The sequence below is a fragment of the Pristiophorus japonicus genome, chromosome 12 (assembly GCF_044704955.1).
Source record: "Pristiophorus japonicus isolate sPriJap1 chromosome 12, sPriJap1.hap1, whole genome shotgun sequence".
Taxonomy (NCBI): Eukaryota; Metazoa; Chordata; class Chondrichthyes; family Pristiophoridae; genus Pristiophorus; species Pristiophorus japonicus.
Window position 1 is genome coordinate 50,354,465 of NC_091988.1, and position 25,702 is coordinate 50,380,166.

The following is a 25,702-nucleotide window of genomic DNA, read 5'->3' on the forward strand; positions in this document are numbered from 1 at the left end:
GTGTTGAGCTAAATTTGATGCTTGCTAGCCAATGTAATAGCTGACTTTTCTCATTTCCTGAACGAATTGCATTAGTCATACCATCGGTTGACTTCAGCTAGCTGCTACGGAGCAAGAGAAGCTACAATCAGACACTAATAAATCATTATTATTGGGGAGCTCCCTATCGTCATTAATGATTCTGTAGGCATGAGTAATATTACTGGTCAGTGATGTAGTAACTCATTGCAGAATGATGGGAGGCCAATTCTCTCCATAATTTTTCATTCTAGGCATTTCCCATCTTAGCTGAACAATCAGAGACTGGGACAGATTGCCTGCCAGCTCTCATTCCAAGAAGGATGGTGGTAATGTTGGTCTAAAGAGAGGCAGAGAGATATCAGACCGTAAAACCTGATGTGTACATCACATTAAATGACTTTTATGCTCCTACCACAAATTCTATAATCTCACCACCAACTCCAACTGCTTCCTCAGCCAGAAAGTTCAAATAAATAACCCACACTCCAATCATCTACCTTACCAATGATGACGTTAATTGCATGGGACAAAGACTTGCAGGAGAAGTGACCTCATTCCATAGCCAATTAAGAGATCTCTTTCTAAAATAAATTAACCTCACAGCCAAGGAATGATAAATAAGATACATTTGAATTCTATATTAAACATATCTTTATTACCATGGCTAAGATGCCTGTATACTATGCATGCAACAGTAAAAAAAAGGTAGAGATGCTCAATTATCTTTAAATTTCCATAATCTAGCAACAGGATCCATTCGTTATGGTGGATCCAATGTAATGTTTAACTGCACTGTGTCACTCGGCTTGAAGAAAGTTAGTGAAATCATTTCAAAAAGCAGCAAAAGAAATAAACATACCTTGTATTGATCAACGAGGATTTCTCGTGCAGTGTCGAAGATCAGTGTGTGCACTGAATTGGAATACTGCGCAAGAGTATAATCATAATCAAATCCATAAATTTCAATGTTCTCCAATTTAATTTCATTATTTGCATAGATATTGGAAGGATGAAGGAGGTTGCAGAGTCCTGGGGGAATAAGTTCTGGAATAAAAAATATTTTAACAATTTATTTACAAAATTCTAAATAATTAAAACTGTAACGTTGCACTTTACAGTGTGATCTCAGAATTGTCACACTACCAAAGTGTCACATGCTGCAGGGCAATAAGGTGATTGGCTCAAATAACATTTACCTGTTAAGTTACCAATCCGATTAACTAAATTCAAGCAAACCAAAATTAGCAGAAAATATCAATGAGGAAAAATAACCAGCAGAAAACCAAAGCAATCAATCCCTCATTTTTTTTTTTAAACAAAATCTACCAGTCACCACAACACTAACCAGTAAAACCACAAACATCTTTTTTCATTTTCCTTCTCAGGTCAACGCATACAGCTAGGATTAAGTTAACATATTAAAAAAAAAGTATTTTGAAAATATTTTTACGAGTCAGTCATGTGATATTACTTTAATAAATTTGCTGTGTTATAGTGATGCACAAACTGATGTCATGTGTCAACTGTAGCAGGACCTCAGTAAACATCAAACACTATCTGTAAGCAATGCCATGGGAGATGTGCTAGTATGAATTAATTGCAATATTTATATCACTGTGATATGCCTGTATTATTTCCGGCAACATCAATGCATATCTGGGGATTTTCCACAGTTTTAATGACGAGTTTAGCAATAGGATTGCTCACCATGGCAATATGAAACTTGCTTTTTAAGATTTAAATGTTCGAACCAACATTCTTTTTTTCTTTGTAATTGTTTTAATAATCATTCACTAAATTTCCACCTACTTGCAATAGATTGGCATTGTACACTACCACTATTCTATGCGTCTATGACCACATGGTAGAAACAGTTGTGTATTTTTCAATAAACAAAACCCAAGGTGCTCTTTCGCTTTTTTAGTCACTTTATGAACAGTAAAGCAAGGAAGAGTGTGTTGGGGAGTGGAGAATTTTTACGTCAGTGCACTCTATAGGGCCCAAGTTTCGGGTGGAATTGCTCCAATTTTTTTTTGGAGCAACTAGTTTAGTTTGGAGTATCTTAGAAATCGCAATTCTCGGCATTTCGTTTGCTCCAGTTCTAATGAGTTAGTTTCGTTTCGTTTTAGTTCCGTTTTTTTTTTCCAAAAGGGGGCATTACCAGCCACTTACACTTGTTTCGCAAGTTTAGGCAGCAAAAAGTTACTCCAAACTAACTTAAAACGGAGTGTCGATTTTTGTATGCTCAGAAAAACCTTGCGTACACTTTAGAATTAGGCGCAGGTAGCCAGAGATGGTGGGGGGGGCGGGCACACTCCAACGCGCATGCGCAATGCTGCCAGCACTCAAACTGACGCTGGGCCTTAGCCTCGCTCCCCTGCCGACAGTGCTTTCTCAGAATGGCGTTTGCTTCGCCGACCGCTGTGCCGCGCTGAGCTGGAAACGGGCCTACAGATATCGGAGAGTCGCAAGGCAAGTTTGGGTGCTTTTTGAGTTCTAAAAAAATAGGCAGGCCGCTCGGAGGTGCGCTTGTTAAGTCCTAGTTCGGGTGGTCAGCTGCATTCGACAATAATCGATTCAGATACCTTCAATCTTTACATCTTTATTGAAGCAGCTTCGGACCTGTTACCAAACTGCCAGCACAGAGTCCACAGATTCCGGGGCAGGCAGACAAAAGGTCAGCCTATCCTCACAGACGCATCCCTTTTATTCTTACAAACCGAAGGAGGTATGGCCTGCTTCATCAATCACAGTGTGTTACTAGGGCTTCATGAATTGACAGCCTGTTTATCTTTAGAACACTTTATGCTTTTACGAGCGGAATAGCCCAGCTTAATCACACGAAGCAAATGTGCACCTCATCAAGTCATGGCCATCAACCCTTGTTTATCAGTGATGGTCACACAAGCTACTTTGCCCACTACTTTCTCACGGGAAACTAATTCTGTCTTTTCTTATTTTCTTATTGATTCGTAGAACCATTTTATTGACCCTTTCATGATTCTTCCACCTACATTCACATTTGCGCTGTTCTAGCGGATATCGAAAAGTTGGGCCCAATAAAACCCATCAACGAAGTGTATGTTTTGTAGTACAAAGAAATATAGCCAAGATGTGAGAATTGCAGATAAACATTCATATTGTACCAGGAGTGAGATCTTCAATCAACCAGACACACGCAAGTACATTACTGTTATTCAATGAAAGTTTAATATTTTTTTTAAAAACTAAAAAAGCAGCGAGCGGAGTCATCAGCAGAGCCGGAGATTCACGTTTACTGAGTCAGTTAGTCTTTACCGCAAATATTAAAATTCTCACCAAAACATTATCAAACTTTAAAAAAGCAATGTTTGCAGAGCTAATTTTTTTACAAAATAAAAAAGTACTAAGTCAAGGCCATTTTGCATTAAAAGTACCTGTCTTGCTATTTCTTTACAATTTGAACTCCATCAATAAAAACACTCCCCCTTTTACCAATTGCCTGCACATAAGCACAATATTCACACATGTTCACGAGTATCATAATATAACTAATGAAAGATGCACCATACCATAGGGAGCAATATTTCATTAGATTACTTCCTCTCCCTTCCTCATAGAAAAGTAAATTGCAAGGTGCTCGAGCTCAAAAAAGGCTTTATCATTTGAGTACACTGCTGATTCGGTCTTTCCCCCAACTCGAGGGCTTTTCAGTGAACATCGAAGTCAATCCCAAGCCTACGACTGCAAATTGTGCAGATAATTGACAGTTAATAGATGTGTATCGAGAGATATAATGGCAATGGCTCAAAGCACAGGAACAGAGCTTAATACAGTTTGATCAGCTTAAATACATTGTCAAACTGGTGTCCAAGGGAATCATGGGGTCTGGGGGGGGGGGGGGGGGGGGGCGGCGGTCAGCTGGTAAGGGCATCAGAACTCTTCAAACTACATACACTACTAATAATAATAAAAACATTTTCTTTGGGTAGCTGAAGCAGAATTTGGGAAATTTGGATGAGGTCCTCAGGAGTGATCAATATTTGAAGAGGGGTCCCCACAAGGAAAAGTTTAAACGATCCGATGTCACAGCTTAACTTTGAGGGCTGAGTACAATTTTTCTGTTACATAAAAGTTATGTAAGTGTAGTTTTTGAATTATGTTTATTATTTACATAACATTGGAATGAATCGTCTTGATCTGACAATATGTCGAGGAACCAACTAGAGAGCTGGCCATCCTAGACTGGGTGTTGTGTAATGAGAGGGGATTAATTAGCAATCTTGTTGTGCGAGACCCCTTGGGGAAGAGTGACCATAATATGGTAGAATTCTTCATTAAGATGGAGAGTGACACAGTTAATTCAGAGACTAAGGTCCTGAACTTAAAGAAAGGTAACTTCGATGGTATGAGACGTGAATTGGCTAGGGTAGACTGGCGAATGATATTTAAAGGGTTGACGGCAGATAGGCAATGGCAAACATTTAAAGATCCATGGGTGAATTTCAACCATTGTACATCCCTGTCTGGCGTAAAAATAAAACGGAGAAGGTGGCTCAACCGTGGCTAACAAGGGAAATTAGGGATAATGTTAAATCCAAGGAAGAGGCATATAAATTGGCCAGAAAAAGCAGAAAACCTGAGGACTGTGAGAAATTTAGAATTCAGCAGAGGAGGACAAAGGATTTAATTAGGAGGGGGAAAATAGAGTATGAGAGTCGGCTTGCAGGGAACATAAAAACTGACCGCAAAAGCTTCTGTAGATATGTGAAGAGAAAAAGGTTAGTGAAGACAAATGTAGGTCCCTTGTAGTCAGAATCAGGTGAATTTATAATGGGGAACAAAGCAATGGCAGACCAATTGAACAAATACTTTGGTTCTGTCTTCACGAAGGAAGACACAAATAACCTTCTGGAAATACTAGGGGACCAAGGGTCTAACGAGAAGGAGGACCTGAAGGAAATCCTTATTAGTCAGGAAATTGTGTTAGGGAAATTGATGAGATTATAGGCCGATAAATCCCCAGGGCATAATATGTTCTGCATCCCAGAGTACTTAAGGAAGTGGCCCTAGAAATAGTGGATGCATTGGTGGTCATTTTCCAACATTCTATAGACTCTGGATCTGTTTCTATGGAATGGAGGGTAGCTAATGTAACATCACTTTTTTAAAAAAAGGAGGGAGAGAAAACAGGGAAATATAGACTGGTTAGCCGGACATCGGTAGTGGGGAAAATGTTGGAATCAATTATTAAAGATGTAATAGCAGCGCATTTGGAAAGCAGTGACAGGATTGGTCCAAGTCTGCATGGATTTATGAAAGGGAAATCATGCTTGACAAATTTTCTGGAATTTTTTTGAGGATGTAACTAGTAGAGTGGACAAGGGAGAACCAGTGGATGTGTGTATTTGGATGTTCAAAAGGCTTTTGACAAGGTCCCACACAAGAGAGTAGTGTGCAAAATTAAAGCACATGGTATTGGGGGTAATGTATTGATGTGGATAGAGAACTGGTTGGCAGACAGGAAGCAAAGAGTGGGAATGGGCCCTTTTCAGAATGGCAGGCAGTGACTAGTGGGGTACCACAAGGTTCAGTGCTGGGACTCCAGCTATTTACAATATACAATAATGATTTTGTTGAAGGAATTGAATGTAATATCTCCAAGTTTGCAGATGAAACTAAGCTGGGTGGCAGTGTGACCTGTGAGGAGGATGCTAAGAGGCTGCAGAGTGACCTGGACAGGTTAGGTGAGTGGGAAAATGCATGGCAGATGCAGTATAATGTAGATAAATGTGTGGTTATCCACTTGTGACGGCAAAAACAGGAAGGCAGAATATTATCTGAATGGTGACAGATTAAGAAAGGGGAGGTGCAATGGCACATCAGTCATTGAAAGTAGGCATGCAGGTACAGCAGACGGTGAAGGCGGCAAATGGCATGTTGGCATTCATAGCGAGAGGATTTGAGTATAGGAGCAGGGAGGTCTTACTGCAGTTGTACAAGGCCTTGATGAGATCATACTTTGAACATTGTGTACAGTTTTGGTCTCCTAATCTGAGGAAGGACATTCTTGCTATTGAGGGAGTGCAGCGAAGGTTCACCAGACTGTTTCCCGGGATGACAGGACTGACATATGAAGAAAGACTGGATCGACTAGGCTTATATTCACTGGAATTTAGAAGAATGAGAGGGGATCTCATAGAAACATAAAATTCTGACGGGATTGGACAGGTTAGATGCAGGAAGAATGTTCCCGATGTTGGGGAAGTCCAGAACCAGGGGTTGCAGTCTAAGGATAAGGGGGTAAGCCATTTAGGACCGAGATGAGGAGGAACAACTTCTCTCAGAGAATTGCGAACCTGTGGAATTCTCTACCACAGAAAGTTGTTGATGCCAGTTCATTGGATATATTCAAGAAAGAGTTAGCCCTTATGGCTAAAGGAATCAAGGGGTATGGAGAGAAAGCAGGAATGCGGTACTGAAGTTTCATGATCAGATTGAATGATGGTGCAGGATCGAAGGGCCAAATGGCCTACTCCTGCACCTATTTTCTATGTTTCTATGAATATAAAGAATTGACTCTGAACTTAAATAGGTTTGAACTAAAAATCTAAAAACTTATGGATTGCTTCTTTAGCAAGCATCACAAGGATTCTATAAAAGTCACATCTAGTTTTGTAATACTAGCTGTATTGGCTATCCACACATCTTAAATCCTCCAGTCCATTTAATACAGTACGCAAAAAAGAAATATAAAATATTTATTTATCCGAGATTTCAGTTTGGCATTGAGGATATTTCTTACCAGTCTCTAAGTATAAAGAGACAAGATATTCCTCTTAATCTAGGCAGTTACTCACAACCCCCATCTGTGAGAAAACAGGAACTAATAGAAAAGTGCAAAAAATGAAAGATAGATAGATACAGAGAATAATGTCGAGAAGATCAAAATCCAGAAGGGTCAAGATAGTAGGAGGTGGGCACAAACTGACCATTTGTTGCCATGGGGCATGGCAGATGCACAGCAGAACACACCATGAAAAATCCAATAAAGATTAACTTTGATATACTAGGGCAGATGGTTAGGACAAAGATCTAGAGTAACGATTGAGTGTCTTAGAATTTAGTCAGTCTATATGGGCAAAATGTAAGAATTCCACTTTCCTGCATAGCTCTTTTTATCGAGTAATTTGTGGGTACTACTTCAAAGAGGCAAACTTGTTTAAGAACAACTTGCATTTGTAAAGTACCTTTAATATAATAACACACAAAAACAGCACAGAGAGGTAATAGAAATATTAAGTGAGCTGACTAAATGCAGGGTCAAAAAATTAGATGGAGGAGATTTTGAAAGATCTTAAGAAAAAAAATGGAAAGTAGTAAGAGAATTGTACTCTGATGGTCACTGTTGTGATTTTCTTATTGCGCTGAAAGAATGGTAAATAAATCAAGCTTTCATGTGGTTTATCAAGCTGGATAGCAACTACTGGTGGGTGAAGCCAATGTGTTTTCTATTTGTAATTAGAGACTAAAGAGACACTTTACAGTGGACTTTCTTTTGTGGTCAGGTATCTTCTTTCGCTTCCAATGTCTGTCAGATTCTGCCTTCATAGGGACTCCCGTTTTTCATGCCAGAAAGTGGGCCTAAAAAAAAACTTACCTATTCTCCGGCTCCCTGGAGGCCCTCTGGAGCTGGGCGCGGCACAGCACGAGCTGTAGGGGGCGGAGCCAGGTCCCTGCGCTGAAAACAGTGCCGGGACCTCTGCACATGCGCGCTACAGTGGGCGCGCATGTTCAGTAGCTCCAGGCGCCCAAAACTGTGTGGGAGGGGCCTGAAGCACGCAGCCCCTAGCCCTGGCCGAATGGCCTCACTGGTGCTGCGTGCATAAGGCTCCTCCCACCCGACCGGACCGTACCCGACCCCCGCTCTCCCCCCCCCCCCCTCCCTCCACCCGGACCTCCACGGCTCTTTTTCCCCCCTTCCGACTCTCCCCCCCACCGACACTCTCCTCCTCCCCCCCTCCCCCCGGACGTCTGTGACTGCTCGCTCCCTCCCCCCCCCCCTCCTACCGTTTCCCCCCCTCCGACCTCTCTTCCCCTCCCCTCCCCCCGGACCTCTCTTCCCCTCCCCTCCACCCCCGACCTCTCTTCCCCTCCCCTCCCCCCCCCGACCTCTCTCTCCTCCCCCCCGACCTCTCTCCTCCCCCCCGACCTCTCTTCCTCTCCCCTCCCCCCCCGACCTCTCTTCCCCTCCCCTCCCCACGACCTCTCTTCCCCTCCCCTCCTCCCCACGACCTCTCTTCCCCTCCCCTCCCCACGACCTCTCTTCCCCTCCCCTCCCCCAGGACCTCTCTTCCCCTCCCCTCCCCTCCCCCCCCCGACCTCTCTTCCCCTCCCCCCCCCGACCTCTCCCCCCCCCCCCCCCCCGGACCTCTCTTCCCCTCCCCCCCCCGACCTCTCTTCCCCCTCCTCCCCCCCCCCCCCGACCTCTCTTCCCCTCCCTTCCCTTCCACCCCCCCCCGGACCTCTCTTCCCCTCCCCTCTCCCCGGACCTCTCTTCCCCTCCCCTCCCCCCCCCCCCAGACCTCTCTTCCCCCCTCCCCTCCCCCCGGACCTCTCTTCCCTTCCCCTCCCCTGGACCTCTCTTCCCTCCCCCCCCCGGACCTCTCTTCCCTTCCCCCCCCCCCACCTCTTTCTCCTCCCCCCCCCCACCACCTCTTTTTTCCCCTCCTCCCTCCTCCCTCCTCCTCATTTAGGCAACTTTGGCCAGCTAATAGTTACTCCAAATCTACTTAAGCCAGCGTATGTGGCCACTCCAGAAAATCCTTGCGGAGAGTTAACAAATCGGCACAGGTAGGTATATTGGAGGCCATTCGGCCTGAGATAGAGGAGGGAAGGGAAGCGGAGAGGACTTGCACCTAAAGCACCAAGTCATACCTTGCAAACAAAAAGTAATAAGCATTCAATAATAAAAAATTGAAGTAAGTCCTACCTTCATCTTAAAACGCAGCCCGGGAAGGCAGCGGGCCAGCTGGTGCGGGAGGCCACTCGGCCTAGGATAGGTGCGGGTGGGCAGGAGAACTGATAGAAATCATCCAGACAGGAGCTCTATCAGTTCTCCTGCATACCCGCCCCTAGCCCTGGCCGAGTGGCCTTTCGATGGGATTTCTAAGATTAAAGTGATTAAAACTTTGAATCAAATGGAACTAAGCAGTCCATGCAATTGCCACTCAAACCCCTACTCAACATTTGGCCGGCATCGGGTCCCACACAGCGGCTGCAGCAAGACACGGAGTCTGGGGGCGAGGAGCTACTGCGCATGTGCAGACGTCCCAGCACGGTTTTCAGCTCAGGACACTGGCTACACCCCCGACTCGCCACGCTGCGCGACCACAAGGAGGAGGCCGGACAGCAGCCAAAGTGGGAAGGAAACTTTTCGGCGCACTTCTGAATGGAGAAAAGTGGCACATCTACGGTAATGCAGGTAAGAAAGCAAATGGCATGTTGGCCTTCATAGCGAGGGGATTTGAGTACAGGGGCAGGGAGGTGTTACTACAGTTGTACAGGGCCTTGGTGAGGCCACACCTGGAGTATTGTGTACAGTTTTGGTCTCCTAACTTGAGGAAGGACATTCTTGCTATTGCGGGAGTGCAGCGAAGGTTCACCAGACTGATTCCCGGGATGGTGGGACTGACATACCAAGAAAGACTGGATCAACTGGGCTTGTATTTACTGGAGTTCAGAAAAATGAGAGGGGATCTCATAGAAATGTTTAAAATTCTGATGGGTTTAGACAGGTTAGATGCAGGAAGAATGTTCCCAATGTTGGGGAAGTCCAGAACCAGGGGTCACAGTCTAAGGATAAGGGGTAAGCCATTTAGGACCGAGATGAGGAGGAACTTCTTCACCCAGAGAGTGGTGAACCTGTGGAATTCTCTACCACAGAAAGTTGTTGAGGCCAATTCACTAAATATATTCAAAAAGGAGTTAGACGTAGTTCTTACTACTAGGGGGATCAAGGGGTATGGCGAGAAAGCAGGAATGGGGTACTGAAGTTGCATGTTCAGCCATGAACTCTTTGAATGGCGGTGCAGGCTCGAAGGGCCGAATGGCCTACTCCTGCACCTATTTTCTATGTTTCTATAAGTGCGCCAAAAAACAGGCTGGGCCAAAATTGAGCCCTTAAAACAAAAAGTAGATTTTTCATCCCTGAAAGCTATTACACCTAAATAGCACATACCAAAAGTGTGCACCATGATGTATATCAGTGTTACCACACAAGTGCTTTTTGATTTTTCCTACCAAAGTGGATACCTTCACATTTCTCCACAATATATTTAATCTGCCACATTCTTGCCCAATCACATAACCTGTTTATATCCTTTTGCAGCCTCCTCACAACTTAAGGTCCCACCTAGCTTTATATCGTCAGAAAACTTGGATACATTACACTTGGTCCCCTCATCTAAGTCATTGATATATATTGTAAATAGCTGAGGCCCAAGCACTGATCCTTGCAGTATCCCACTAGTTACAACCTGCCAACTATTGCTGTGTAGCTATTAGAAAATGACACGTTATTCCTACTCTGTTTTCTGTCCATTAACCAATCCTAAATCCATGCTAATATATTACCCCTATCCAGTGACCCCTAATTTTGTGTAATAACCTCATGTGACACCTTATTGAATGATTTCTGAAAATCTAAATACACTATATCCACTGGTTCTACTTATCTACCCTGCTAGTTACAACGTCAATACTCCCCAACAGATGTCAAACACAATTTCCCTTTCATAAATCCATGTAGACTCTGCCTAATCATATTATGATTTTCTAAGTGTGCTGTTACCACATCCCTAATAATAGATTCCAGCATTTTCCGTCCTACATTACAACAGTGACTACACTCCAAAAGTACTTCATTGGCTGTAAAGCACTTTGAGGTGTCCGGTGGTCATGAAAGGCGCTATAAACATCCAAGTCTTTCTTTCTTACTACTGATGTCAGGGTAACTGCCCTGTTTTCTCTCTCTCTCCTTTCTTACATAGCAGGGTTAAAATCTAGGGAATTCTGGAAGATTAATGCCAACGCATCCACTATCTCAGTAGCCACCTCTTTTAAAACCATAGGATGCAGACCATTAGATCCAGGGGATTTGTTGGCTTTTAGTCGCATTAATTTCTCCAGTACTATTTCTTTTAAGTTCCTCATTCTTACTAGACCCTTGGTTCCCCAATGTTTTTTGTCTTCTACTGTGAAGACAGATACAAAGTATTTGTTTAATGTCTCTTCCATTTCCTTATTCCCCATTATAATTTCTCCTGTCTCTGCCCGTAAGTGATCCACGTTTACTTTCGCTAATCTCTTCCTTTTTTACATACCTATATAGAAGCTTTTACAATCTGGTTTTATGCCGCTTTCTAGTTTACGCTCATATTCTATTTTTTCTTTCTATCAATTACTTGGTTATCCTTTGCTCCTGGCATGCTCTCCTCCCTCCAGATGAGAGAGATGTCATGTATCCACGCCAACAGCGCCTCTCCGCCATACTTTAGTGCCTCAGCAGGGATTTTTTTGCTGAATTCTAAAATCCTCCCAATCCTCAGGCTTACAACTCTTTTTGGCAACAATATAAGCCTCTTCCTTTAATCATTATATTTAACTTCTCTTTACCATTGCAAATCCATACTGTGAACTAAATTAAAGCAAAACATAGATTTTATAAAAGCATACAAATTTGTAATCGATACATGTGTTTCAGAATGAGCTAGAGACTTGGAAAGCTCTCAAATCCATGTGATCTATTTCTGAGTTGCTCCTAATTAGAAAACGGAACTGTCCAATCAGCACACTGTATTGAACTGTTTGTGGGCTTTACATGTAACGTTAAAAATTTTGATTTTGATGAAAGTTCTGACGAAAGCTCACCAACCTGCAAAGTTAACTGTCTCTCAGATGCAGTCTGACCTGCTGAGTATTTCCAGCATTTTCTGTTTTTAGGTCAAAATGATACAGTGCATGGTTACCCCCATCTAAATAAAATTTACAAATGCAAATCTATACTGTGAACTAAAAAAAGCAAAACATTAGCATAGACATGTAAACCATGTTTGTAAAAGCATTCACAGATTATTGATCCATACAGTGTGTCAGCCTGAAGGTTGTGGGTTCAAGTCCAACGCCAAGAACTTGAGCACAAAAACAATCTAGTCTGATACTCCAGTGCAGTACTGAGGGAGTGCTGCACTGTTGGAGGTGTCGATGAGATGTTAAACCGAGGTTCATCTGCTCACTCAAATGTAAAAGATCCCATGGCACTACTTCGAAGAAGAGCAGGAGAGTTATCCCTGGTGCCCTGGCCAATATTTATCCCTCAATCAAAACAAAAACATTATCTGGTCATTATCACATTGCTGTTTGTGGGAGCTTGCTGTGCGCAAATTGGCTGCTGAGTTTCCTACATTACAACAATGACTACACTCCTAGTACTTAATTGGCTGCGTTGAGACGTCCGGTGGTCGTGAAAGGTGCTATATAAATCCAAGTCTTTCTTTTATACGAGCTAGAGAGATCTAGAAATCCATGGTACCAGTTACAGATATGAGAATGCATTAAACATGATCAATAACTGTTCCTTAGCCAGACCTACCATAAACTAATTTTTTCATCTCATTGTAGCGACCCCAGAGATAAGTTTTGTTCTCGGGTTTCCCTGTTGCAGCTGGTTTGCTGAAATCTGCTGGATTCACCGAAGGATTGTGCTGTGGCGCCTGAGCTCTTTTCTCGTAGCCGGACACGTTGGTTTCGATGGGCACATTCGCAGCTTTTGTGCAATAGCCCGCAGCTAAATTGACGGCGGAAAACTTCGTCGCTTTCCACTGCAGGGATGCAGACAAAGACTTTGCAAGTAAGCTCGCCATAGCTCTGTATTGCACGTTGGAAGTCTCTGGTTCAAGCTGGTGTGGAAGCGAAGCCTTTGACGGACAGACTGCGCGGATCACGCTTTAATCCTATTCCCATGATCAGCATTAAAGCTCCCGTCACAAACAGGGGATTCTCCAATCAAAGCCCTACCTTTGCGGCTGGCAACCAATCCAATATGGGCATTCTGCCCTCGCACAAAGTGGTGGAGGAGGGCACATGTTAATGTGAAGTTTCTCGTCAGGACCCGCAGGACAAAACCATGCGGAGTGCAGCCAGTTCTGCACGTAACCATGCTGAATTAATCTCCTTGGAGAATCCGTCCTTTCATTACAAATCAAAAGAAACACACAGAAAGCCCGCAAAGGCTGGAAATCTGAAATAAAAATCAGAAAAAATGCCGGAAATTCACAGCTAGATCCCTTATCACATGTGAAGAGAAAAGATCAGGTTATAAACCCCTTGGTCAGAACCGAAAGAATCCCCCCCCCCCCCCCGTAAAATAGTGTTCAATATAAAAAGGGAAGTTTCCCATCGAGACAAAACCAAAGACATCAAAACAGGTAGAAAAAATAAACCATGGGACAGGCCCACACGAAGAAAAGGGAAGAGCAAATCATATCAATGCAAGTTATTTGAAAACAATAGAAAAGGCTGGCGAGGTGCATTGCAGGCAGGCGATTTGCTATCGCCGTTTTGCGGCACTGTTCAAGCCCAATCTAACCCCAATCTTCCTGGAAATTACATTTGAGTTTGGAGAGGCCAGAGTGGGAAATAGAATGGGGAGTTAAAGTTGTGAATCACAAACAGGGGTCGGGAGTTAAAGTTGTGAATCACAAACAGGGGTCAGGGTTATATTTAGGGACAGCAAGGAAGTATTTGTCAAAGCAGCTACCCAATCTATGTTTGCTTAAACTTCATCTCATCCAAAACTCGACTGCCGGTAACCTAACTTGCACCAAGTTAAGTTCACCCATTACCCCTGTGCTCATTGACCGACATTAGCAACGCCTCAAATGTAAAATTCTCATCCTAGTGTTCAAATCTCTCCATGGCCTTTCCCCTCTTTATCTCTGTAACCTCCTCCAGACCCACAACGCTCCAAGATCTCGGTGTTCCTCCAATTCTGGCTTTATGTGCACCCCGATTTCCATCGCCCACCATTGGTGTCCATGCCTTCAGCTGCCTAGGCCTTAAGCGCTGGAATTCCCTCCCTAAATCTCTCCGCCAATCCTCCTTAAAACCTACCTCCTTGACCAAGCTTTTGGTCACCTGTCCTAATATCTGTTTATGTGGCTCCCTGTTAAATTTTATCCTATGAAGCGCCTCTGGTTTACTATGTTAAGGGCGCTATATAAATGCAAGTTGTTGTTGTTGTTGTTGTAGCAGAGCCCGCACCACAAACTGTGAATATCGTACTACTATACTAGTTTTCTGCGTCTTTAATAAGCAGTTTGCAGCCTATGCAATCCATTAACTCCCACTTTTTTTGTGTTCAATGCTATTTAAGGGCTTTCTTATTTTTCAGTTCTGACAAAGATTTTATAACAAAACATTACACTGTCTTTTCTGTTTAAAAATGCTGACAGATAACTTTGTGTATTTCCAGCATTTTCTAAGTTTACTTCAGTCTTTTTATCAGGGGCACTCAGCCTAACCAGAGCCAGTGTCACCAATGAAACCTACAAGAACATTAATTTGAAATAAATATGGGGCCTGAGAAGTATTGAGGATTAACATTCCACACAGTCGGTTCCTAAATAGTTCATATTTAATGTACTGGGAATATTTAATGTTTAATATATTTAATGTTTCTGGTTTGATTATTAAAAGTAAAATAGCTGACGCTCATAAAAAAATTTATTAACCTAAATCCCGTCATCTGCAGACATTTTATTTTTAATTAAACAAAAATCATTACTCTAGGTTTAGAAATGCTGTAACTGTTAAATAATTCTGTATGATTGATTAATAGACAACGGTTTAGGATTCAGATGGTAAACAAAATTGCTCCAACGGCTCGTCAGCAGCTGCACGATACATCCTGGGGCATGTAGTCTTTCATTAGAACATAAGAAATAAGAGCAGGAGTAGTCCATTTGGCCCCTCAAGCCTGCTCCGCCATTCAATAAGATCATGGCTGATCTGATCATGGACTCTGCTCCTCTTTCCTGCCCACTCCCCATAACCCTTAACTCCTTTATCGCTCAAAAATCTGTCTATCTCCTGAACCAATATTTGTGTCTGGAAATCTTACCCAGAGAGAAATAAAACAGCTCCCAAGATATGTGAGGGTTAGTACACATTTGCTGTAAGTCATGTTGTACTAAAACAAAAGCGGGTGCTGACCTGAAACGTTAACGCTGTTTCTCTCTCCACAGACGCTGCCTGACCTGCCGAGTATTTCCAGCATTTTCTGTTTTTATTCTATGTCGGTGCTAAACTTGTGTTGGTCCCTCGGATCAAATGTGTTGTAGCTGAATGATTGAGAGGGAGAAAGCAATTGAAGAATACTGAGGCTATCATGTCTCAGAAATACAAACAAGAAAATATACAGTGCAACAAAAATAATTTGGAAGATTAGTTGCTTGTCCCAGATCTATTTATGATCGTTACTCTCCTGGGCTACATGGGAAATTGCACCAGAATTGTTTTTAAATAAATTCATGTTATACACAGGTAGTTGGCACGTTGAATAACCAACTACAAAAAATGCACTAGTATCTAATAATTGTGTCAAGGAAATTTGATGTTTTTATTTGTTAATGTTGATACAGATTTATTTACATTATTTTAAGTCTGTGAGCAATTAAAACACACGAGGAGAAAACGCTAGTCCTATTTTGTGACATCTGAACTGATAAAGGGTAATAGCTGTCACTGGCTTACTCCACTTTTTTAGGCATTTGATTGTAGTGGAAGATTGATACTTCTGTTTTTTTAAGGAAAATAAGTTTAAATGAAGTTTAAAACAGGGAACTGAGAATGCGGTCAGTAGCAGTGATACAACTTTAATTTTTTAATGAAATATTTACCAGCACATAGTTGACTGTGTGTATTACTGTAAGGATTCTACTGTATCAGTTACCACAATTCTAATGCTTAGAACCAATCACAAAATACTATCTCCAGTGAAGATGGTTTCTTTCTTATTTCTAATTTAACATGACCCCATGAAATTTGATGTTTACTCGATTATATTGAGTAACACCGGCCACACTGAAATCATCCGACTACCTCATGCACAAAACAAAGCAATCATTCTGTGCATTATCCCAATACATTGGCTGTGTGATAAGATATCAGCAATATTCTTGCTCACTGTGACTTAAAAACACTTGGTCATTTGTTTTAAGTAAATCATTGCAAAATTCTGAAACCTACATTTGAACCAATCTGTTCTACGTATTGCGTCAGCAACCTTGGCGTATAGTTCACACACTAACAAACGATTGTACCATAGGTCTTTTTAACATTACTTAGTACTTTCCAGATAGTCATAGATTTCAAGGGTACATTGATAGTGGTTTTTGTTTTCCAGCCCAGCTCTGTGTGGGGTTCCCCAGATCAAGATCCAGCGAATCCAATTTGGGTGCTAGCTAACTGAAGTTGAGATGGAATCTTTGTCTCAGTTATAGCTAAGCATCTTGCCAAACCTAAGTACCATTAAAACACTGATATCAGCTGAGATTTCTCAAAGTTGGTGTTGTGTAGGCATGCCTGTTCACTGTGTGATATCTGTAACACTGTTATGCAACATTGAATGTACCCTTGTACTGTGCGCACCTTACCGGTACACTAGAGGATGCTGTTGCTGGAGATCCAGGGGTTGCCTGCACACGGCAAGTAACCCAGTATAAAAAGGAACACACAGCTTGTTGTCGTCACTCAGGAGCTGCTAATAAAGGACTGCAGATCTGCACAGTTTAAGTACCATACCCAGCCTCGTGGAGTCATTACTAAAGGTGCCTACATACATTACAACTGGCGACGGGAATACGGGATCATGAGCTACACGATCAACATGTCTAACCTCAGCAACTTTCAGCATTTTACAGAGGGGGAAGATTGGGATGCTTTTGTGGAAAAATTGGAACACTTCTTTATAGCCAACAAACTAGACGGGGACACACCGGCCACACTACTGAACAAACGCAGGGCCATCCTGCTTAGCAATTGTGGGCCCACCATCTACGGTCTCATTAGGGACTTACTAGCCCAGGAGAAGACAACCACCAAGAACTTGTAACAATCATACAGGAACAACTAAAACCAAAAGAAAGCATCCTCACAGCCAGGCACCGGTTCTACACTTACCGGCGACCTGAGGACCAAGAAATTGCCAAGTATGCTGCACACTTAAGAAGACTAGCTGCACCGTGTGAGTTTGGCGACCACCTTAATGAAGCACTAAGGGACATATTTGTCATCGGAATCGGCCACGAAGGCCTCCTACACAAATTGCTCTCGGCTGACATCATGGTCACCCTGCAGAAAGCAATTCAAGTGAGCCAGGCCTACATGGTTTCGGCCAGCGACTCCAGGCGAATACTGACCCAGGACTCTAAACCGGCAAGTGCAGTGCACTGCATGGTCACTTCTAAAGGCAGAAATGCTGCCCCAAGTTCTGCAACCCTGAATCCGCCACATGGGGCAAACCGGATGGCCCCGTGCTGGTGCTGTGGAGGAAACCACAGGGCCCACCAGTGCCGCTACAAAGACTATGCATGCAAAGGCTGCAAAGAAAAATGGCACCTTCAGAGATTGTGCAGAAAAGGCTGTACTCACTGTGTCTCTGATGAGTTGGCTAATCACCAGGGCTCCGACACAGATGAAGATGAAGCTGCTCTAACCCTGGGAGAAGAGTATGGAATCTTTACCTGCTCCACCGGAAGTTCTCCGTGGATTATGGAAGTGGACATCAACGGGGTCCCAGTCTCCATGGAGATCGACACAGGGGCGAGTCAGTCTGTGATGAGCCAAAAGACCTTTGAAAAAATTTGGAGGAATCATGCCACTCGACCAAAACTGTCTTCTGTCCAGGCAAAGCTGCTCACCTATACCAAAGGTAAAATCCAAATCATTGGCAGTGTGGACGTCCAGGTCTCCCAGGGCAGCGTGTTGCACAAACTCCCCCTGTGGATTGTAGCCGCGACGGTCCCACACTGCTGGGCAGGAATTGGATGAACCAGGTCCACATCAGGCGAAGTGGTGCTGTGGAAGAAAAGAGCACCACAGCCTGCCTGCAAGACCACAAAATGGCTGCAGCACAAGCATGTGGAAGAAAAGAGCACCACAACCTGCCTGCAACAAGACCACAAAATGGCTGCAGCACCACAAGCATGTGGAAGAAAAGAGCACCACAAAATGGCTGAAGTACCACAAGCAGACCTGCATTCAAAATAGCCTCCTCCATGCCGCAAGTCAACATGGAGGAGCATCATGTGACATCGAGAGGCCAATCGGATTTGAAGGCTCCCTTAAAGGAGATCGGTAACCCAAAAATTTTAAAGGGGAAGTTCCAACTATTTGAGTACACGGACTTTAAAGCTAAAGATGCAATTAAAGGGTACAAGTATGAAAATGTATGCAATGTAACAATGAATTGTGATGCTGGTTTAACTAATGTGACTAATGAGATGAATGCAGGTGTCAGTAAGATTAAGAACAAGTTTATTATGCTTAACAATAATGATAGAGATTGTGAAATACCTAATGTAACCATGTCTGTTGAAACCAGGACACCCAAAAGTGATGTAAGTGCGAGAATGTATAATGCAGGCTCGACTATGTGTGATCAGAGCCAAGGTGTCATGTATACCGGTAGGATGATCAGGGCTGGGAATTCAACATCCATGGATATTCAACATTCAGGAAGGATAGAATAAAAGGAAAAGGAGGTGGGGTAGCATTGCTGCTTAAAGAGGAGATTAATGCAATAGTTAGGAAGGACATTAGCTTGGATGATGTGGAATCTATGTGGGTAGAGCTGCAGAACACCAAAGGGCAAAAACCGTTAGTGGGAATTGTGTACAGACCTCCAAACAGTAGTAGTGATGTTGGGGAGGGCATCAAACATGAAATTAGGGGTGCGTGCAATAAAGGTGTAGCAGTTATAATGGGTGACTTTAATATGCACATAGATTGGGCTAACCAAACTGGAAGCAATACAGTGGAGGAGGATTTCCTGGAGTGCACAAGGGATGGTTTTCTAGACCAATATGTTGAGGAACCAACTAGGGGGGAGGCCATCTTAGACTGGGTGTTGTGTAATGAGAGAGGATTAATTAGCAATCTCGTTGTGCGAGGCCCCGTGGGAAAGAGTGACCATAATATGGTGGAATTCTACATTAGGATGGAGAATGAAACAGTTAATTCAGAGACCATGGTCCAGAACTTAAAGAAGGGTAACTTTGAAGGTATGAGGCGTGAATTGGCTAGGATAGATTGGCGAATGATACTTAAAGTGTTGACTGTGGATGGGCAATGGCAGACATTTAGAGACCGCATGGATGAACTACAACAATTGTACATCCCTGTCTGGCGTAGAAATAAAAAAGGGAAGGTGGCTCAGCCGTGGCTATCAAGGGAAATCAGGGATAGTATTAAAGCCAAGGAAGTGGCATACAAATTGGCCAGAAATAGCAGTGAACCCGAGGACTGGGAGAAATTTAGAACTCAGCAGAGGAGGACAAAGGGTTTTATTAGGGCAGGGAAAATAGAGTACTAGAGGAAGCTTGCAGGGAACATTAAGACGGACTGCAAAAGTTTCTATAGATATGTAAAGAGAAAAAGGTTAGTAAAGACAAACGTAGGTCCTCTGCAGTCAGAATCAGGGGAAGTCATAACGGGGAACAAAGAAATGGCAGACCAATTGAACAAGTCACTAAGGAGGACACAAACAACCTTCCGGATATAAAAGAGGTCAGAGGGTCTAGTAAGAAGGAGGAACTGAGGGAAATCCTTATTAGTCGGGAAATTGTGTTGGGGAAATTGATGGGATTGAAGGCCGATAAATCCCCAGGGCCTGATGGACTGCATCCCAGAGTACTTAAGGAGGTGGCCTTGGAAATAGCGGATGCATTGACAGTCATTTTCCAACATTCCATAGACTCTGGATCAGTTCCTATGGAGTGGAGGGTAGCCAATGTAACCCCACTTTTTAAAAAAGGAGGGAGAGAGAAAACAGGGAATTGTAGACCGGTCAGCCTGACATCGGTAGTGGGTAAAATGATGGAATCAATTATTAAAGATGTCACAGCAGGGCATTTGGAAAGAGGTGACATGATAGGTCCAAGTCAGCACAGATTTGTGAAAGGGAAATCATGCTTGACAAATCTTCTGGAATTTTTTGAGGATGTTTCCAGTAGAGTGGACAAGAGAGAACCAGTTGATGTGGTGTATTTGGACTTTCAGAAGGCTTTCGATAAGGTCCCACACAAGAGATTAATGTGCAAAGTTAAAGCACATGGGATTGGGGGTAGTGTGCTGACGTGGATTGAGAACTGGTTGGCAGACAGGAAGCAAAGAATAGGAGTAAATGGATACATTTCAAAATGGCAGGCAGTGACTAGTGGGGTACCGCAAGGTTCTGTGCTGGGGCCCCAGCTGTTTACATTGTACATTAATGATTTAGACGAGGGGATTAAATGTAGTATCTCCAAATTTGCGGATGACACTAAGTTGGGTGGCAGTGTGAGCTGCGAGGAGGATGCTACGAGGCTGCAGAGTGACTTGGATAGGTTAGGTGAGTGGGCAAATGCATGGCAGATGAAGTATAATGTGGATAAATGTGAGGTTATCCACTTTGGTGGCAAAAACAGAGAGACAGACTATTATCTGAATGGTGACAGATTAGAAAAAGGGGAGGTGCAACGAGCCCTGGGTGTCATGGTACATCAGTCATTGAAGGTTGGCATGCAGGTACAGCAGGCGGTTAAGAAAGCAAATGGCATGTTGGCCTTCATAGCGAGGGGCAGGGAAGTGTTACTACAGTTGTACAGGGCCTTGGTGAGGCCACACCTGGAGTACTGTGTACAGTTTTGGTCTCCTAACTTGAGGAAGGACATTCTTGCTATTGCAGCGAAGGTTCACCAGACTGATTCCCGGGATTGCGGGACTGACATATCAAGAAAGACTGGATCAACTGGGCTTGTATTCACTGGAGTTCAGAAGAATGAGAGGGGATCTCATAGAAACGTTTAAAATTCTGATGGGTTCAGACAGGTTAGATGCAGGAAGAATGTTCCCAATGTTGGGGAAGTCCAGAACCAGGGGTCACAGTCTAAGGATAAGGGGTAAGCTATTTAGGACCGAGATGAGGAGAAACTTCTTCACCCAGAGAGTGGTGAACTTGTGGAATTCTCTACCACAGAAAGTTGTTGAGGCCAATTCACTAAATATATTCAAAAGGGAGTTAGATGTGGTCCTTACTACTGGGGGGATCAAGGGGTATGGCGAGATGGCAGGAATGGGGTACTGAAGTTGCATGTTCAGCCATGAACTCATTGAATGGCGGTGCAGGCTCGAAGGGCCAAATGGCCTACTCCTGCACCTATTTTCTATGTTTCTATGACACTGCCAAATGGGTTCGACAGGGACCATGCTAATGCCAATGGAATCCCCCTGTGGGAGACCCCCAGGTCCAGCAGGCTATCTGACCATGTAGCCTGGACCTTTGGAACGAATGTGATGCACCTTGCAGGACACACACACAGGCAGTGGGAGCAGACCCACTACAGGGACAGTGGTCAATGGGCAGCCCAGCCACCACCAATGGCAACCTGCACCAGACCAGCCCTACAGCTCCTGGCCACCAGGGCCAACACCAGAAGCATGAAGCCAATACCCTCCAGCTTCCCTGGCAAACCCTGGGATGACCTAATCCTCATCTTCATTGGTGGACAAGGAGCCCACCCAGTCTTGTGGCCCTGCCCACCACCCCACAACTACCCACATCACAGTGTATACACACCATCCACTGCTGCCGTGGCTACCTCCCCGAGGAATCCCACAACAGTGACACTCACTTGGTTCGTGTGTGAGGGAGAGGAAATGTACGAAGCCAGCCTCAAGCACAGGGGTCACACCTGGCAACCACACAACCCTCACCACAACCTCCCATAGCCCAATACTGATCACCTCCTCTGGTCATGACAATTAGGATATGAAAAATGCTCAGGGGGGAGTATTGTTGTGTAAGCATGCCTGTTCACTGTGTGATGTCTGTAACACTGTCATGCAACATTGAATGTACCCTTGTACTGTACACACCTTACCGGTACACTAGAGGATGCTGTTTCTGGAAACCCAGGTGTTGCCTGCACACGGCAGGTAACCCAGTATAAAAAGGAATACACAGCTTGTTGTCGTCACTCAGGAGCTGCTAATAAAGGACTGCAGGTCTGCACAGTTTAAGTACCATACCCTGCCTCGTGGAGTCATTACTAAAGGTGCCTACATACACTACAGTTGGGTTCTGCATGTAGTGTCAAAATGTTACATATTGGGAAACTGCAGTGTATTGCTTATACAATCTAGAACAGATCAAAAATCGTTAGAATGAAACAAAGGTCACAACTTATTACTAAATGATAATATTATTATTTTACATTAGCACTGCTATATTTACTTATAGCTAATAAATTATAACATATTTAAGTTTGACATGGTACATAGTCTGAACATAAAGTGGACTTGGAAATACAAAATCTGGTGGGACTTTGGGCTAGATTTTACACTTTTTTTGCATGCATAACACCCACTTAACATCTATTTTATCGCTGAAATGCCCAGATATCGCCCATTTAGCCACAAAATAGAATATGTCTCCTCTTCTGCGCATGTCATGATGATCTTTGACCTCCTGAATCGTGGGAATCAAGCGTTGCCATGCCGTTGCTAAGGACGGCGACACTTTACGGCAGAAGGTCAGAGAGATTTAACGCTACCACTCATTTCATACCGCTCACGATAACGCCCAATTTAAAAACTGGAGACTCGGGGCTTTGAGAATGGGTGACAAGTTGGCGATCTGAAAACCCATTTTTACTGCCTACGCCGGAAATAATGCCCATTTTTGGGTGATCTGCACAAAAGTGTAAAATCTAGCCCTATGAGTTCACAGTTAAATGCTATGGGCTAGAGTTTCCTCTCAAATCGCCCATTTACTGCCCAGAAATACAAGTTTCCTCTCAAATCGGCCATTTACCGGCCACTTACCGCCCAGTGGTAAATTCCAGTCATTAGCGGCGGGCGGTATTCGATACTGTACGCCCATATATTACCGCCCAAAATGGAAGTTTCATCATTAAGATCCATTTACCACTGGACCTTAGTACTGCCCTGAAAAAGCAGGTATTACTGGATCTTAAGTGGGCGGTATGGACACAGATCTGACAGGTTTGTTTGATATTACACAGATCTTTATAGTTCTCCACAGTTTGATGTATTTTTAAGTATTTTCTAGTGTTAGGCAATAATATAAATGGTCTAACAAAGCCTTATTTACTCCTTTAGTCTCTCTCACTCACTAGTCTCACTCACATTAATCTCACTCACGTTAGTCTCTCTCACCGCCCAATCTCTCCCCCCCTAGTCTCTCCACCCCCAGTCTCTGCCCCCACCCCAGTCTCTCTCACCCCCACCCTATCTCTCCGCCCCCCCACCCAGGCTGTCTCCTACCCCTAGTCTCTCTCACCCCCTAGTCTATCTCACGTCTCAGTCTGTCTCATCCCCACAGCGATCTCACTCTCCCTCCCCCCACCCGCCCACAGCGATCTCACTCTCCCGCCCACAGCGATCTCAGGCCGACAGTCTCTGGCCTCTCGTGGGGGGGGGGGGGGGGGGGGGCGGAGCATGATAGTCGCATGCGCGTGCACACAACTTGGGAGCCGAAGATTCCCGAGTCGATAGGCCTCCTCTGCCGCACACTGCCTGCTGCACTTCGCTCCCACACCGGTTCGCCGCCGCCAACATGGAGCACCCGAAAACTGCGGGAGCGCGCACCAGCGGCATTCCGGCGGTTGAAAAAGACGCAACTGCCGGAACACCGCTAAGAATCGGGCGAGAGCGATTTAAAAGGAAAATCCAGCCCTATCATTTTCTACCTTCATCAAAAGCATTAGCTCCTTTTACAGCATAGTTTATATTGTCAAGTGCGTACAGAACTGAATATCAAACAATGGCGATTTGGGAGAGGGCAATGAATCGTTTTGTCTGCTCCCATTTAAAATATAACTTCAGCCGTAGCCAGGGTCCTGGCCATAGATCTCTCATGCAATCATTTAATAGTTCTTAAAACATGGCACCTTAGCTTTCCTACTCCGTGGGTTACTTTATACCATGGTGATACCTCTGCTAGTGCACTTAACCTTGGATTCATTTTCATAGTATAAATGAGGCGCAGAACACTACCTCACGAGATAGGTTCGCTCTCTGTCTCTGGAGACAAAGTGCTACTGATGTAAACCATACTGATCAATCTTGCTGAGGCTGCTCCTTTTTTTCTTGGTTGTTGTTGTGAACACGTAAATAACTGACAAACTGAGCCAGGAGAAAAGTAATTTATAAGAACATAAGAACATAAGAATTAGGAACAGGAGCAGGCCATCTAGCCCCTTGAGCCTGCTCCCCCATTCAACAAGATCATGGCTGATCTGGCCGTGGACTCAGCTCCACTTACCCGCCCGCTCCCCGTAACCCTTAATTCCCTTATTGGTTAAAAATCTATCTATCTGTGATTTGAATACATTCTATGAGCTAGCCTTAACTGCTTCCTTGGGCAGTGAATTCCACAGATTCACAACCCTCTGGGAGAAGAAATTCCTTCTCAACTCGGTTTTAAATTGGCTCCCCCGTATTTTGAGACTGTGCCCCCTAATTCTAGTCTCCCCGACCAGTGGAAACAACCTCTCTGCCTCTATCTTGTCTATCTCTTTCAATATTTTAAATGTTTCTATTAGATCACCCCTCATCCTTCTGAACTCGAACGAGTAAAGACCCAGTCTACTCAATCTATCATCATAAGGTAACCCCCTCATCTCCGGAATCAGCCTAGTGAATCGTCTCTGTAACCCCTCCAAAGCTAGTATATCCTTCCTTAAGTAAGGTGACCAAAACTGCACACAGTACTCCAGGTGCGGCCTCACCAATACCCTGTACAGTTGCAGCAGGACCTCCCTGCTTTTGTACTCCATCCCTCTCGCAATGAAGGCCAACATTCCATTCGCCTTCCTGATTACCTGCTGCACCTGCAAACTAACTTTTTTTGGGATTCATGCACAAGGCCCAAACCCCGGAACCTCCCTCGGGGGCCGGCGCCTCACAACTTGAGCCGCCTCGGGGAAATCCCCTCCGTGCCTTTCAGTTCCGCGCGGAGGGGTTTCCTGTATGGGCTGCTCCTGCACACTCTCAACTTTGCCATCCTCGCCGGCCGTCCGGACACGCCATGGCGTACCATCTTGCCGTCCGGAGGAGGCGGGGATCCCCGATGGAGGGCACTCTACGCAGGGGTCCTCCCACTATTCATCGGGGACTTTGCCTGGAGGGTGGTGCATGGAGCAGTGCCGTGCAACAAATTTTTAAGCCGGTTCACGGACTCCCAGGCCGCCTGCAATTTCTGCGGTCTGGAAGAGTCCGTGTTCCATGTTTTTATGGAATGCACAAGGTTGCAGCCCCTGTTTTATTATTTGAAGGGGCTGCTCCTGAAATTCTGGCTGCACTTCAGTCCCACTCTCCTGATCTTTGGGCACCCTGTGCGGAGGGGAGCGGGTAGGTC

At 44.3% G+C, this 25,702-nt stretch overlaps 1 protein-coding gene across 9 annotated transcripts in view; it reads right to left on the reverse strand.

Annotated features, from left to right (window-relative positions):
- The window catches only part of LOC139277236 (5'-nucleotidase domain-containing protein 2-like), a 117,689-nt gene extending 94,254 nt beyond the window's left edge, over positions 1-23,435 (reverse strand). For 5 of the 9 annotated variants that reach the window (XR_011596059.1, XM_070895426.1, XM_070895425.1 and 2 more), the window contains exons 1-4: positions 17,805-18,226; positions 15,274-15,401; positions 12,653-13,300; positions 881-1,065 (exon numbers count right to left, since the gene is read on the reverse strand). Coding sequence is in view for 7 of the 9 variants with exons in the window: in XM_070895426.1 (XP_070751527.1) it covers positions 881-1,065; positions 12,653-12,923 (456 nt within the window). In the remaining 2 variants the exon portion in view is untranslated. Of the gene's footprint in view, positions 1-880; positions 1,066-12,652; positions 13,301-15,273; positions 15,402-17,804; positions 18,229-23,145 lie in introns of those variants that run through there. The other 4 variants (XR_011596057.1, XM_070895421.1, XM_070895423.1 and 1 more) reach the window with 3 other exon arrangements.
- Positions 23,436-25,702: the final 2,267 nt, after the last annotated feature.